Here is a 15,610-nt window from a genome sequence, read left to right on the forward strand (position 1 = left end):
AATCATGAGAAGGAAGACCCCCAATTAGAAACAGTTATGATGACGCCCCCCTCCCCTCCCCCCCGGCCCCTCCCCCGCCCTCCCCGGTGGGGAGAGGGCACAGACACCTACTTAGCATGCTGCCTGTCCAGAAAGGGGGGGACCCGCAATATTTCTTTTGGAAAAAAGAGACGATATTTCTCCTTAAGAAGGATATCAGTATAAGAATTTAACAAATGTGGCCAGACCAACGGTAGTGCAAGGTTATGCTCAGATAAGTAGCTAAGTGAGCTTCTATTACAGCATAAGATCAAAACAAGATATAATGCAAAAAGAAAAAGCACCTCAGGTCCACACAGTCACCTACTGTCTTTACCTTATGAGATATACTGATATTCACTGGCTTCTTGAATTTGTGAACAAATAATACACAGGTCAGGATAAATGTATTGACTTACTACCATCTTTATAAAAATCGAATATACACACAAACACATCAACAATCATGGAACTGCATCCATTAAACTTTGATAAGACAACACAAGAGAACTAACAAATAGCTAAGATGCTGCCGAATTGAAAGCATTTCCAATAACATTTAGCTTTAAGAGGCCCGTATTTACTGGTTGTTAACTGCCCCTGCACCCTTTAAATGCACGATAGAAAGAACAAAGATAATGGTTGCAGCAGATCTTCCAAGAGGGTTCGGCTTACCGTGGTCTGATTTCACTGCGAGAAGTGCACCGAAAATGGAAATGACGTTCCTTTCTAATTCTGCTTCTTTCTTTCCCTTTCCAGTTTCCCTCAAGGAAAGCAAAGCCTTTGTTCCCAGGCCTGGCTGGCACTAACAGAGCCCGTGCCCAGGGGCCATGTGCGTCAGGAAGCGACCGCGGGAAGCCTTTCTAACCAGTCCTTTCCGGAAGGCCCGGCTCGACTAGGCCTTTCAAGAACTTTCTATCAAGAGAAAGCTTACTTCTCTGTGTGTGTAGACTGTTACACAGACACACACCTGTTCCGGGGCACCCCTGTCAGACTCAGACAACACAAAAACAGACCTTAAAGTAGCCACGAGGTCTGCCTTGAACAAAGGTGCCCAAATAGGATTCGTTTCTTACAACTAACTAGAAGAAAGTATGCCTGAATGGCTACTTTTCAGAGACAACATGCAGATTTTTAGTTTCAAAGCCACAACACACTCAGACTATTTCAAAACGTGGTAAAATTTTGTATACTCAGCTCACTGCGTCATTAAGTCCTCGGTGATAAAATAAGTCCATTAACTGTAAGCCTTCCTGCTGCCCAGGGCGGGGAAGTGGTGTGGATCTCTCCTATGTGGTGCCTGCATGCTACCCAACTCACCACTTCAACGCAGCTCTCTGTGGACTGAGCTCCTAACCTGTGAACACAACTTTATCTCTACCTGTGAGGACGGCAGCAGCGGCCACTGGCCATCTGGACGCTCCGCTGGAGCACCCGGGGCCAGGCTGGCACACACCACCACCTCCCAAGGGTTAGGCAGGGGCTTTCCGGAGCACGGGTGGCCAGGCACCTCAGCTCAGGCGGGCGAGGGGGGTGTTCTAGCGTGTTCTATGAGTGCCTATAGTTTCCTGGAACCGAAATCTTCTGAAGAGCAGCCATCAACACCCACCTTCACATTCCAGACTCACTCCTAGCACACGGTACCACAGTGGAATCAATGCTACAGAAAGTCTCACAGGGTCTGAAATGCTCTTCTCTGGTTCTGGTAACTTAATTTGAAAAAGTAATACAAAATTTCAACTGTGAAAATAAGAAGATACGAGTTCACATGACCTGTGTCTTAGCTCCCAAGAGAAGGCTGAGAAGGAGGGACGCCTTGCTGCAGGGGGGGCTGCCTGCTCACATCTGGTCCTCGCTGGGCTAACCAGACGCATTAACCGGTGGTAACAGGCTTCTATTTCCCTTACTTCCATTAATAAATCTCACAGGAAATCTCAGGTATAAAATATAGCTAAAAAGTCTGAACATGCCCCGGTATCATTTGCTCAACTAGTTCAGGTCCACGTTAGAATCAATCCAAAATAGTGAAACTCCTTCATGAGCAGAAATACAATAAGGCACTTTTTTCCACGTTTGCCCAGAATGAATTTTACTACAGATGACTTTAAGGGGAGGAAGCGTCTCTCACCTGAAGGAGCCTACCCAGCATCCCAGAGACACACTGCGCCACACGCCACGGAGAACGACAAGCCAGCGCAAACGTCCCCTCGCTCTCGGGTCCACTGAAGGACAGCGCAGCCCCTGCTCAAAAGGCCTTCAAAAAAGAAAATCTTAATCACAGATTGCCCAAGAATGTTCTTTCTATATGCGTCACAGAGCCGGTGACATGAATATGCCACTTGGGGCTGCATTTAAAAAGAGGAAAAAACCAAACAGGCCTGCGAAAGCTTCAGGCTGTCCTACCCTCCTCACCTGGCAGGTATGCTACGCTCGCCTAGCAGGGAGCCCAGCGAGGGCTGGAGGTGAGGGCGTCCGGACACCTGCTCTCAGCCTGGGGGCGCGCGATGATGCCCAGCAGCACTTCCGCCGCATTCAGAACGAGTACAAAAGGGGCGCTCCCTCTGGAACTAGGACTATACAGTTGGCGCTTCTGGAATATTTACAAGAAGCAGGATCGGCCACACAATTGGCACCACTCCCAACCACCCTCATACCCTGCTTTCCAGGATATGCAACTGCCAATCATCATCACCCGAATTTTAACCTACGTTTTTACAAGAGCCTTTTGAGGGCTTTCTGAGACGGTAAAACAAGTGAAGCTGGTTGAGAAAACGCTCATCTAGCCTGCACTGAAGATAAGTGCAACCATTATCAAATATTCTTTGCTGTGAAAACTACTGAGAATTTGTGGCATTAATGTCTTTACTCACTCTAAGTCGCTGTAATCGATCATACATAAGATCACGAAGAACGATGTCTACATGCATTGTAAGCACTTTGAAAACATGAGAAAGCGAAACCTGTAGTTCTTTGTGGTGACAAGAGAATGTGAAACGATCTAACACCGAGTTGAGTCTGCCGCGTCCCGTAAGGTCAGCTCTTCTGGAATCAGTGCTGGGCCGCTGGGCGCTCCGGACAACAGCCACGCAGGGCTGCGGACGGAGAGACCTAAGCTCGCGGGGCTCTGCGCAGCAGCTCCCGGGAAGAAATTCCACAGCGCGTGTGCAGCGTTACGGTCAGGCTCTCCTGCCAGAAGTCACTCAACGATCAGGGCCACATTTATGTGGGACAAATCTATCATATGCCTGTGGGGATTTAAAGAAACAGTGACCATTAAGCTACCTGTGCACATCAGCGGCCACCGGATCAAGCAGAAGAAACATGCAGACTGACAGAGAGGATCCACACACATCCAGGGCGACCACCCACGTCACAAGAGGAGGCGGCGTACCCTCTCTGCACCCCTGGCGCGTCTCCGCAGAGACAGACAGCAGGTGGCAGCACAGATTCCTCCCATCTCCCACCTGTCACCAGGGGATCCAAGGCTACCTGTGGAACTTCTGCTGAAACGCTAATGCATGGGCGGGTTCCTTGAACTTGGCTATGGCTTTCCGCTGCTGGGGAAGCATCTGTAAACTCTGAAGGAAGATGACAGAAACACTTTAGAATCCTGTTGTATGGGGTGTAATATACATATAACATACATACATACATTCGTTCGTTTATTCATTCATTCATTTTTATACATTAGATTTAATGCAAAATTTGAGTCCAGGCTGACCCTTAGATCACTAAAACAAACTAATTCTACCTCCCTGGCAATTTTTTGTAATCTATCCAGATAATCTATCCAGCAACAGTGCTTCGCTAAGTCACTGCCCTGAGCAGCAGTCGTTCGTGTCCTCACAGCTTGGTGTTAAGACCTTCCTTCCATCAGGGGGCTTCCCTGGTGGCACAGTGGTTAAGAATCCACCTGCCAATGCAGGGGACACACGTTCGAGCCCTGATCCGGGAAGAGCCCACATGCCACGGAGCAACTAAGCCCACAAGCCACAGCTACTGAAGCCCGCGCGCCTAGAGCCCGTGCTCTGCAACAAGAGAAGCCACCGCAATGAGAAGCCCACGCACCGCAACCAAGAGTAGCCCCCGCTCGCCGCAACTAGAGAAAGTCCGTGTGCAGCAACGAAGACCCAACACAGCCAAAAATAATATATATATATAGACCTTCCATCATTTGCCCCGTCAGCCACCCAATCTTCTCTCTAAACCTTCCTGGGGAGGCCCAGGACAGGTGTCCTTGGAGAGTTACTTTCTGCTTTCACGTCCTCCTGTCAGGCGATTTTCCACGGGGCCCTCAGTCAGCTTTTTAAAAGCACAATACTCACCATACAGGAGGAGCTGCTGTAAGGCAACGGGGCCCCGCGGTCGGAGTGGGAGGTTATCTCCTAATTATCACTGGGGTAAATTAAGGGTTTCAGATATGTGGGTGGGCCACAGTGAGGGGCAGCTGTGTCTGTGGCAGCCATCAGCATAATTTGGTCACAATCTGTGCTTTAAAAAGTCTGAGAGAAGTGGCATCTTAAATTAAACCTTTAGGGGACTTCCCTGGCGGTCCAGTGGTTAAGTCTTCACCTTCCAATGCAGCGGGGGCGGGTTTGATCCTTGGTCGGGGAGCTAAGATCCCACATGCCTCGCGGCCAAAAAACCCAAAACATAGAAGCAATACTGTAAGAAATTCAATTAAGACTTTAAAAATGGTCCACATCAAAAAAAACCTTAAAAAGAAAATTAAATCTTTAGGATTTGAAACAACCATTCCTGAGGCTACTGTTTGCAGTAAAAACCAAGTGAGTTTATGAAGAAGATGGATCCATCAAGTGAAGAGACTGGTGCAGGGACAGTGAACTTACACCTGGTCCTCCCTCACACTTGCCCTGAGGACAAGGGGCAGCTCTGTGCTTCCCCGAGGCCTGGGGACTTAGGATCCTAGGATTTGGGAGGGATGCACCGGAGGAGAATTTGGATTTCTCAGCCGGTCCCACTCTCCAGAGTCTGATCCTTCTCAAGCATTTTGGTGACTTGCCATGTGTGTCTGCGGCAATGAGCAAAGTGGCAGGGGGGCCTTGCTACCACGGGGACACAGCCTGAGGAAGTAGCAGAGGACTCAGTGGCAGGGAACCGTCTGCTGTGTCTGGGCTTCTGTCCAGTGACGTTTAACAGCCAGAAAAAATATCTAATGGTAACACACAACCCCTTAGAAGTGTTTACACACGTGGCTGTTTCATTTTAAAGCATTTGTTCAAAGACCTACAACAAAAGCACATAGCCAAAATATCCGTTCCTTGAAATACGTTCAAACAAGGTAAACTGGGGGCTTCCCTGGTGGCACAGTGGTTGAGAGTCCGCCTGCCGATGCAGGGGACGCGGGTTCGTGCCCCGGTCCGGGAAGATGCCTACATGCCGTGGAGCGGCTGGGCCCGTGAGCCATGGCCGCTGAGCCTGTGCTCCGCAACGGGAGAGGCCACAGCAGTGAGAGGCCCGTGTACCGCCAAAAAAAAAAAAAAAAAAAAAAGGTATACTGTCTATGAAATAAGCACTCTCCATTTTAGTAAACACAGAACTCCCATGAGTAAAACATGACCAGGAGAGCGCTAAAAAAAATATTCTTTCCAAAAAGTTGCTTTTCAGTGCTTCACACAGAAATAAACCGTTTCAAGTCTCCGTGTTACATGGCACTAAGGTTTACACACAGGCTCCCCTCGGAGGAGCAGTCAGATAGTCTGGGGCACATCACCAACCAGACCCGGACCAGTGCAAGGACCAGGACCGGAGGTGACAGAGGCAGCCACTAGGCTGCAGTGAGCTCCATCTGCCTGGTTTTCTGAAACCAGTTTAGTAGATACTAGAGTTTTCCTCTTCTTTCAGATATAAAAACCAGACGCAGAAGATTTTTCTTGATGATTTCACTTATCATTAAGTTAACTGGACAAGTAAAGCTCAGCAACCTGGTCTTTAATTAATGCCATCAATTAACTTCTCTTGGATACACTGTCAGCATGCGGCTTTTCTGGCCTCTCAAATTCGTTACTTGACAAAGACCTGTTTTCTCTGCCAGGCCCCGCTTTCGGCTCACGCCCACTCTGTGCCTTATCCTTGAACGATCTCCAGTTGCTGAAGCTCTTCTGGAACTGCTCCTGAAGAGAAAATGCAAGAGGAAATGCCGTGCTGTCCTGTCACCACCAGAGGAGGCCAGAGAAGAACGTGGGTAAGAGCCAGCTTCAAGCCACAGGTCCAACCCAAGCACTGCAGCAGAATCTCCCGCCAGGCCCTGCTTTCTGATTCCATCTCAGGCGCCTCAGGCACCCTTTTCCTCTTCCAGCCACGTGGCCGCAGTGCTTGAGGGTGCTGGGGTGTAGGCACAGCTTCATTTCTTCATGAACTGCGGCCAGCACTGTGGCAGTTCTTACCACAAGACTTAGAAGAACTTAACCTAAACTTATTTTGCCCAAAACTACAAAAATCGCTCAATTAGGAACAGACAAGAAAAAACTAACTTGTTATGATACCACAAATGATTATCCACACTCTACTATTCACAGATGGAATCTGGATTTTGAAAATACTATGCTCTTCTTTTGAGAAAAAGCATGTCTAGATGTCATTTCCTCTGGGTGATTTCACAATGTGGAATGAAGGCATGAAGCTTCCTCTTTACCATTTATAAGGTAAGAGGTAAGAAGATAGCTTATCTGTATCTAAGTGGTTTAAAGCGCAATTTGATTGAGAAGGTATCAATCAAGAGAGCATAAACTTTCAATGAAATTTTTTTTAACATTTACTTATTTATTGGCTGCGTCAGGTCTTAGTCGCGGCATGCAGGATCGGTTCTCAATAGTCAACAAAAGTAATAACACTGTCTTAAAATTTGTTTTCTGTCTGTTCCCCTTCATTGACATTTCTGCACCCTTTTCCAAAAAACAAAACCTATTTTCAGATATAACACTGAATTGCTAAAACTGTCAATATTCAGCCATTTCTGACCTACCAAAATGACAAGTATTAGCGATCACTTTATTGCGAAGAGAGGAAAATACACTGTCCACTAATAAGCTAAAAACTTATTATGATCACCAGCTTCTACTTTGAAAATACGTGCTTCTGCTAATCAGTAGCCCATTTCCAAATAATTAAACACGTCAATTCACCCAGAATGAACAAAGAGTTAAACTTTGTCTCCAGTCTACACACTCACTCTGACCCCGCCCCATCTCCCCCACAAATACGGTACTGGCCCTCGGAGAGACAGGCTAACTTGCCCACGCCCACCCTGATATACTTCTCATTTTTCAGAGACAAGACATCTGCAGAAAATTTGAGAATAACTGTGCTACTATAAGTAGCAAAATACCTGTTAAAATACTCCTTTAGTTGGCCGCTTCCTTTGTTTATATTCAGCCACCCCATTCAGGGCCATTTGACTGAACTGCCACAAGGCACTACATTAACAGTAGAAGAGCTGTGACAACCTACAATTTAAAGTCCAGAAAAATGTCCATGCTGTTCAGAACCTTGGCCGTTTTTTCCCTGATTAGGGAAAGTTCTTCCTCTTTCTAGAAAGAGCTTGTGTTCATGTCCATGTATACTAATAAATTACAATATTATGGGGATTCTTTTTTTTTAACATCTTCATTGGAGTATAATTGCTTTACATTGTTGTGTTAGTTTCTGCTGTATAACAAAGTGAATCAGCTATACATATACTTATAACCCCATATGAATGTTAAGGGGATTCTGAAATGATTCTGCAGTCCTGAAAATCAATTAAACTATTCTCCCACTCTGGCCAACAGTTCCCAGCACCTTCAGGAATCAACCTAAAGCCAAAAATGATATTGATATTAGTTGTTTTAAACAAGTGAAATTGCTCAAACAAGAGCCCCACTGATCAATCATTAGAAATCTACTCTCTCGGGCTCCACCCCAGACCTGGTAAGACACCCTGGGTTGGGCCCAGCCTCCAGGGACAGCTTGGGAACCATCGAGGGACACGCACTAGGTCCTCCTTTCTCACGCGATGGCACCTGCACGTGGTGGTGGCAGCTGGCCTACGCCCATTAAATCTTTTCTTCTCCCGCCTCGCAGCCGGGCTCCTCGAGCCAGTCCTCGGGCAGCATGGCGCAGGACCCCTTCATTCCGGACCCTTTCTGCACGCAGCCCACCCGACCCTCTCGCTGGTGACCGGGCAGCGTCTCAGGCCGCTTCTCGCGGAAATCGACGACCCCTCCAGTGCCTGTTCATATTGAACTAATCATCGCAGCGTGTGTGGTCTTTATTGATGCCGATTCCGTTTTCTCCTCGAGTCCTGCGTTGGGGCTTCTTGTGTCCACGGCGTAAGTGCTGTTCTTTCTGCTCTGATACAGTTTTAAAGACATTCTGAGGCCCTCCTCTTCCACACTCACCTTCATCTGGTACAAACGTGTCCTGCAGGGAAGAGCCCGTGTCCTATCACACGGTCTGCCTGGAATCCTCTTCTTTCTTCCGGGATTATTTACAACTGTGCTTTCAGAACTTTGGGTGGGAGCCTCCAACGAACAGTCTTCCCATTACGGTTTCAGATCATGTGGCCATGCCTATATTTTCTTTAAACCTCGTGATGTCGGTTTTCAGAAAGTCTACATTTGACTATGCCTGGTGTTTTCCTTCCCAAACGTCCTGAACTTCAAAATGACTGAACTGCTTTCACTGAGATCCCAGCTTTCTCCACATCACCCACCAGACATCCCTGGTCAGTCAGAACCAGACGCAAAGAAGGTAAGATGGTCTCATCCCAGAAGGCGATATGTTCTAATGTGACCCCAACTTACACGACTGCTCAAAAGGGCTCCCCCTCACTGCGCGGCCCAAGATACCCACCAGAATGAGGGCTTTCCAAGTGTCTGGTTCCCTGGAACTACCGCGTTGGGAGCTTGGCAAACTTCGTGGGTCCCGGACGGCCTCTCCTCAACAGCCTGAAGCGAACCCCCCAGAGGACTCTGCTCTGGGACGACAGGCCGCCTTTCGAGAGCACACGCTTTCCCCCTCAATGGCATGTGGAGGCCTCCATGTTTCTTCCATTCCCCCTTCCGGGTGACGCCAGGGAACAGTGAAAGAGGTAGGAGACAGCGTTTGCAAGCTTGTGTGGTTCATGAGACTCACGTAGGTGAAGCACTTGGTTGGGAAGCTGCACACCAATAAACGGCAGACCTGGGACCAAAACCGAAGCCCTCTCTCAAAGCCTGACACTTGCTGCTGCACTGCCGCGTCCCGAGGGGCCCGGCAGCTTCGAGAATGAGCCGCCATGGCCACTCCGGTCACTCGGGCTCTCGGTTTAGCGACTACCTTCCAGGGTTGTTGGAGAAATCAGGAAAGAAGCCAGGGAAAAGTGAACAGCACAGTGCCAGGCACGTGTTGGCCTAATCTAAGCCTCAGCCGTTGTTACTGCCGTTGCTCATGGCCAGCGCCCGCCTTTTTATTTTAGGAAAATACTTTTATTTTTACACCGTGGCATTTCATTTCTCTATAGGATAACACAGTTTTCTTCTTAATAGTTTTAGGTAAAATCCCTCAAACAGGGAAATAAGGATAACTAAGCAAAGGGGCTCAGAAGTTATAACTACCTTACTTCCTGACCCTAAGAGTTAACTCGACTTCAGTCTTCCGGAACGCAGCGGGAGGCCGCTCCAGGGGAACATGTGCCGGTCACCGGAGGGGCACCTACCTGCGCGAGACTCACCTGTCTGTGGAGCCCCCATGCCCCGCACAAGTCAGCCTCCCGGAGCCCCACGTGCACCCAGCCAGCCCCTCCCTTCCCTAAGAGCAAGACCCCCCCAGTGTCCGGGCAGAACCTTCTTTCTGATTCTTTCCGTATCACTGCTAGAGAGTACCAGGTGGGCTTATTCTCACTGCGCCCTCTCACCTGAAACTCTCAAACACGCTGCGATGCTTCCTGTGTCATTTCTACCACTGGTCAGAACACTTCTACAAAATTCTATCATTTTTCCTTATTCTGTCAGGAAGACTACAGATAAATGTCTTTAAAAAGGACTCTTTAGAGAGGCTTATGAGAACAGGTTATGGGGACAGCACACTAACCGGGGAGTGACGCCGCCACAGAAAACAAGCAGAGCTGACGTGCTGTTACTGCCGTTCCCATAATTAAAGGCCCAAAGGAACCGGCCTTCCTGGTCCAGACACCACCTCTTGCTGTTACACTAAGTGAACGCCAGGTGGCACCACAGCCCAGCCCACCAGAGACTTGACCCACGTTTCTTCCTCAGCCAGTGCAGCGGGCCGGGAGGCCTGGGTCCCCTAACCCTCCCTCTGAACTGTACTTATACTTAAACCACAATGAAGTCTTGTTATAAACGCCTTTAAAAAATTTATACCTAGCAATATTATTCTTTAGCTATCTAATGCTGGCAGAAGCTTGCTATCGACAGATCAGTTTGTTTCCGGACACGCAGGCTCAGCGGCCATGGCTCACGGGCCCAGCCGCTGCGCGGCATGTGGGATCCTCCCGGACCGGGGCATGAACCCGCGTCCCCTGCACTGGCAGGCGGACTTTCAACCACTGGGCCACCAGGGAAGCCCTGTTTGTTTTTCAATTGAGTAACTCAGCACTTTGTGAATGCGGTGCTTAAAAATCTATAAACTCGGGCTTCCCTGGTGGCGCAGTGGTTGAGAGTCTGCCTGCTAATGCAGGGGACACGGGTTCGAGCCCTGGTCTAGGAGGATCCCACATGCCGCGGAGCAACTAGGCCCGTGAGCCACAACTACTGAGCCTGCGCGTCTGGAGCCTGTGCTCCGCAACGAGAGGCCACGATAGTGAGAGGCCCGCGCACCACGATGAAGAGTGGCCCCCACTTGCCACAACTAGAGATAGCCCTCGCACAGAAACGAAGACGCAACACAGCAAAAATAAATTAATTAATTAATAAACTCCTACCCCCAACATCTTAAAAAAAAAAAAAAAAAAAAAAAAAAAAAAAATCTATAAACTCTCCCTCAAAACCATTCCACGGAACTAAGTAAGACTGGCAAGAAATGAGAGCTCTGCTTTTTGCTCCCTGGGATGGACGAACATACCCTACTAGTAAGTGCTAGATCCATCCATCACCCTCGGGGATTCTTTACGGCGGCCTTTTCAGGGTACCTGATGTAACTCAGAAAACACCACTCTCGTTTTCCTATCTCCCTCTCCCTTTCGAGTTAAGAGAAGCCCTTAAAACACTTGGCATTGTTTTTGCCTGGCTTTAAGTGCCCTCAGTTAAACTTTACTTAACACAATGATCTCTAATCCTTCTTTCCAGAACAGGAGAAAAAAAAATTAAAAAGGCAAATGGGAGGAAAGACGGCCCCCAAAATGCAGAACTCAGAATTCCGTTTTTAAGATGGATAAAACCAAGGTTAGGTGTTTTAGCAGTGGCTCCAAGCTAACTTTTGCAGGGCAGTCAACCTCACGCGGTACTGTGAGCAGCAAGAGCGCTGCCCTTCACACTTCCTGAAAACTGAGTCACATTCAAGGACGCTCAAGAGAACTACCAAGACTACGCAGGAAGAAGCGAAGCCCAGAAAATGAGCAGGTCACACGTGGAAAGCAACAGTGCTACCACTTCCCACCCAAACACAGACACCAGGAACACGAGGCCTCAGAGAACAGACTGCACTAGGCCCCAGGTCTTTAACTCCAGGCTCCCTGGTGAACTGTGATTTGACCCCAAGTTTTCAACCGCCATTTGTTTGAGAATCCACTCAGGATAACCATATTTTAATTTATCGTAATTTAACCGTATTTCAATGCATCGTAAGTTCTCTAATGCCAGTTCTGTTCCTGCAAATTAATCCGTGTTATGACGGACTGTCCAAGGACAACTCTCCTTGGCCGTGAGCTTAATGCCTCTTGATGACTGACAAGCTGCTCCCGACCACACAGCTGGAAAACTGACCCTCCTAAAAACAGAAGCCACAGCTTCTGGTTAACATTTCACTATTACGTACACATGAAAACTAAGCTTAACCATCTCTGAGAATCCAAGGATGAAGGCAGAAGTAGTTAAACCTAAACAACGAAACCATCTCGGAAGGGCTTCCATCTACGCCTCACTCTTGTCAACACGCAATGGTAGACGAAGGCTTAAAATACACTAAAACTTAATGTATTGTACTTAATGTAATTAATGTAATATACTTGTGTCAACTCTGTTTCCCCATGAAGCAAGAGACCTTAAAAGAAAGCACTCTGTGCTGTGTTCTGTTTTTTGGCCGTGCTGCGTTCGGAACCTTAGCTCCCCCCGACCAGGGATCAAACCTGTGCCCCCTGCAGTGCAACCACGGGACCACCAGCGAAGTCCCCTTTCTGTGCACTTTTTACTCAGAAATCTAACATTCACACTCCACGTCCTCCGATTTGCATCAAACATCCTTCCCAAGCGCTCCAGCCTCAGACATGGATCCTGGCGCAGGATGGAGGGGTGTGCTGCTCGGGGGGGTGGGGGGTAGGGGGGTTGCGGGGGCGGGCGGAAGGCGGGGAGCTGGCAGGAAAGGCCAGAGTTGGGGACTACAGACACGCTGCTCAAGGAAAACCAGGTCTATCCACTGCACTGGTTTACCTCCAGGGCTCTAGAGGCTGGAGCAATCAGGGATTTCAGTGGCAATTTTTGTTTACAACACAACTGGAGACCTATCTGCAGCCAGCTCGGCAGAGATCTTCACGCATTTAGAATTAGCCAGTTTAAAAATTAAGAGACCAAAATATAGTCCACATTATTTCACATTTGTAAAGTCTAAAGCAAGTTCCACAGGTGTTAACACGTGAGGCTATTTCTGAAAATTAAGGTCAAAAGGCTAGATACTTTAAAATGTTAAAATTGTTACACACAAAACAAGTGTGTGATAGAGCAAAAAGATTGTGTGTTTGGGTGCATATAAGAACTTTAGGATAATATGAGGATTTCAAAGGATAATCTGTTCAGCTAGAATAAATATTTCATAACGTTTCTGAGCACCTGATAATTTCCAAATAATCTAACCCTAAGGCAAAAGTTCTGGCATCAAGTGTGCACAGCAGATAAAATATTTGTCTTTCTTCTCAAGAGTACTGTTTTAACATGAAGTAACCAACACAAAGGGATTTTAAATGAAGAAATAACCGAGTCTTGGGAAGGACAAAGGGCACAGACAGAACGGGCCCCAGGTGACCCACCTGAATGGGTCCTACTGACATCAGCAGGCTCTTCAGTTGGGCGTCGGTAGTGGATGAAGAAAGCCCTTCAACAGACACGACGCAGGGCTGAGGCTTGCACTCCACCACCCGGAGATTCTGCTTGTTCGGCATCAGGCGGCCCCGGCCCATCGCACCTGCCATTCCCCGGCCTCTCCCGTGCATGATGACCTGGCAACAACAAAAGGAACTATTCAAGGTTGAAGCTTGGGGTTTTTTCACAGCTACTAAGATACAAAAGTGAACAAATCAGAATCCATTAAAATATACCGTGAGCGACAGGACCTTCTGTAGTTTTTATCCACTATCAGAAAAGGGTTTAATGTCTAAATAAGACCACAGTACCCAGCAAACTGGAGTAAAAGAAAAGGAAGGAAAAGGAAGCAGCAAAGTCTGCACCTATCTTGGTGCCAAGCATGGTACTAGGTAGGCACTTTCTCTGCTACCATCATCCTGTAGACGAAGCAGCAGGATCACAGGGGTTCAGAAGCCTGCCGCGAGTAACACAAAGATCTGGGTCCAGTCCTTAACGGCCCCGGAGCCCAAATTTCTCCCACGGTACCCCAGGCAAACCCAGCGGGGACCAGGGGACTGTGCATGGTGCTCCCCACAGCCGCCTCCCTGTCACTGCAAGCCACAACACTACGTACCCCGGAGGGCAGATTCTGCAGCAGGAGTCTCCCACCGGCTGCACCACCGCACGTTACACTCCTCCGCAGGGCTTTCAAAACAAAACCAAAAACCCAAACTACAACAACTGAGTGCCCCTGTCCCCCACCGAAATTACAACATCACTGGCCTAAGGTAGGACCCAGACCGTAGCATTTTTAAAAGCCGTCCAGGGCTCAAAACCACTGTTCTGGGATCTTTTAAACAAGAAGGAACCGCTGAGCTTTCCCGCCTTTTCTAATCCGGAAATTAGATAAAGCACCAGCACCCCCCAGATCCGGACAGCAGTGAGACGCAGACGCGGATGTGACTGGGCTCACTGCGCTTTCCAGACGTCCTGCCCAGTTCTGCCCGAGAGTCGGGGAGAAAGAGCCAAAAATGACCTCCCGCCCCATCACAGAGAAGGGCACAGAGGAAGGCAGACAGAAATCAGAATGAAACCTTAGTACATGAATGGCTGCCACACAAAGGGAAACTGAGAAAAGAACGCAACACTTCGGAACATTCCACAGAAGGTGACACAACTACTCCTGTGAAGTGAGTTCCTGGAGTGCAAAAGGGTATTTCAAGAGAAGTCACATGGGAAAACACCATCAAAAAGTGCAAGTTTCACTGCCTGGAAACCAGCAGTGTGTTCTATAACATTAATAAGAACGTTCTCTACCGAGTGCTGGCTCACATTCCAGGCACCGTGTATCTTCTTATAAAACCCTCGCAAGAGCCCAAATAAGCCAGGAGAGATTGCTGTCCTCACTTTTATAGGAGAGTAACCTGAGGCTAAGGGTGAAGAAACACGAGTGCTTTATCTATCTATGTGTACAACAGACTGTGAAGAAACACGAGTGCTTTATCTATGTGTACAACAGACTGTGAAGAAACACGAGTGCTTTATCTATGTGTACAACAGACTGTGAAGAAACACGAGTGCTTTATCTATGTGTACAACAGACTGTGAAGAAACACGAGTGCTTTATCTATGTGTACAACAGACTGTGAAGAAACACGAGTGCTTTATCTATGTGTACAACAGACTGTGAAGAAACACGAGTGCTTTATCTATGTGTACAACAGACTGTGAAGAAACACGAGTGCTTTATCTATGTGTACAACAGACTGTGGGGGGAGGGGTGTCCTACGATCTTTCTCATAGCATACCCAGGGACAACACCTGACCAAAGAAAATTTAGACTGGAGCAATTTTTAAAGAGTATATCTGAAGATACGACTTCATGTGCCTGTGCCTGTGCCACCTGCAGCAAAAATGTCACTACTCTGTTTGTCCCCGTATCATAAGGTATTTATGAGAAAATAAATCCGGAGTAACTGAATTTCTTCAAAGAGCTATAACGGTCTTCAGGCTAACACTACTCCTTAATATCACCTGCAAGGCAAGCAGAGAGGATGAACTGGCAGAGTTCAGAGCTTTCTAGAAGAAACTCAGAGCAGGTACTGTTGCCCCTCTTCCACCCTAAGGTCATCAGGCAAGGGGCACCTGGCTTCTGCGCCAAGAGGGGACCTTGCTGTCGGGCAGAGAGGGGGGCCTTGGGAAAGCTACGAAGACACCCTCACCAGAAGCTGGGGGGGTCTCCACCAGGACATAACGGGACAAGGGGGACGCTCCTCTCCTCGGGAAGGTTAAATTCACAAGGGGTACTGGATGCCCATACCTCGTCTCCCACACTGAGCTCGGAGAAGGAAAACACCCCCTCGACCCCCAGAGCGAGG

At 48.2% G+C, this 15,610-nt stretch overlaps 1 protein-coding gene across 9 annotated transcripts in view; it reads right to left on the minus strand.

Moving 5' to 3' along the window:
* Window positions 1-426: 426 nt before the first annotated feature.
* RBM33 (RNA binding motif protein 33) overlaps window positions 427-15,610 on the minus strand; it is a 122,627-nt gene continuing 107,443 nt past the window's right edge. For all 9 annotated transcript variants that reach the window (XM_032644090.1, XM_032644091.1, XM_032644089.1 and 6 more), the window contains 3 exons: window positions 13,199-13,387; window positions 3,508-3,596; window positions 427-3,263 (listed from right to left, as the gene is read on the minus strand). In XM_032644090.1, coding sequence (XP_032499981.1) covers window positions 3,215-3,263; window positions 3,508-3,596; window positions 13,199-13,387 — 327 coding nt within the window. In that variant the 3' untranslated portion in view covers window positions 427-3,214. The remainder of the gene's footprint in view (window positions 3,264-3,507; window positions 3,597-13,198; window positions 13,388-15,610) is intronic.

Source organism: Phocoena sinus, chromosome 9 (assembly GCF_008692025.1).
Source record: "Phocoena sinus isolate mPhoSin1 chromosome 9, mPhoSin1.pri, whole genome shotgun sequence".
NCBI lineage: Eukaryota > Metazoa > Chordata > Mammalia > Artiodactyla > Phocoenidae > Phocoena > Phocoena sinus.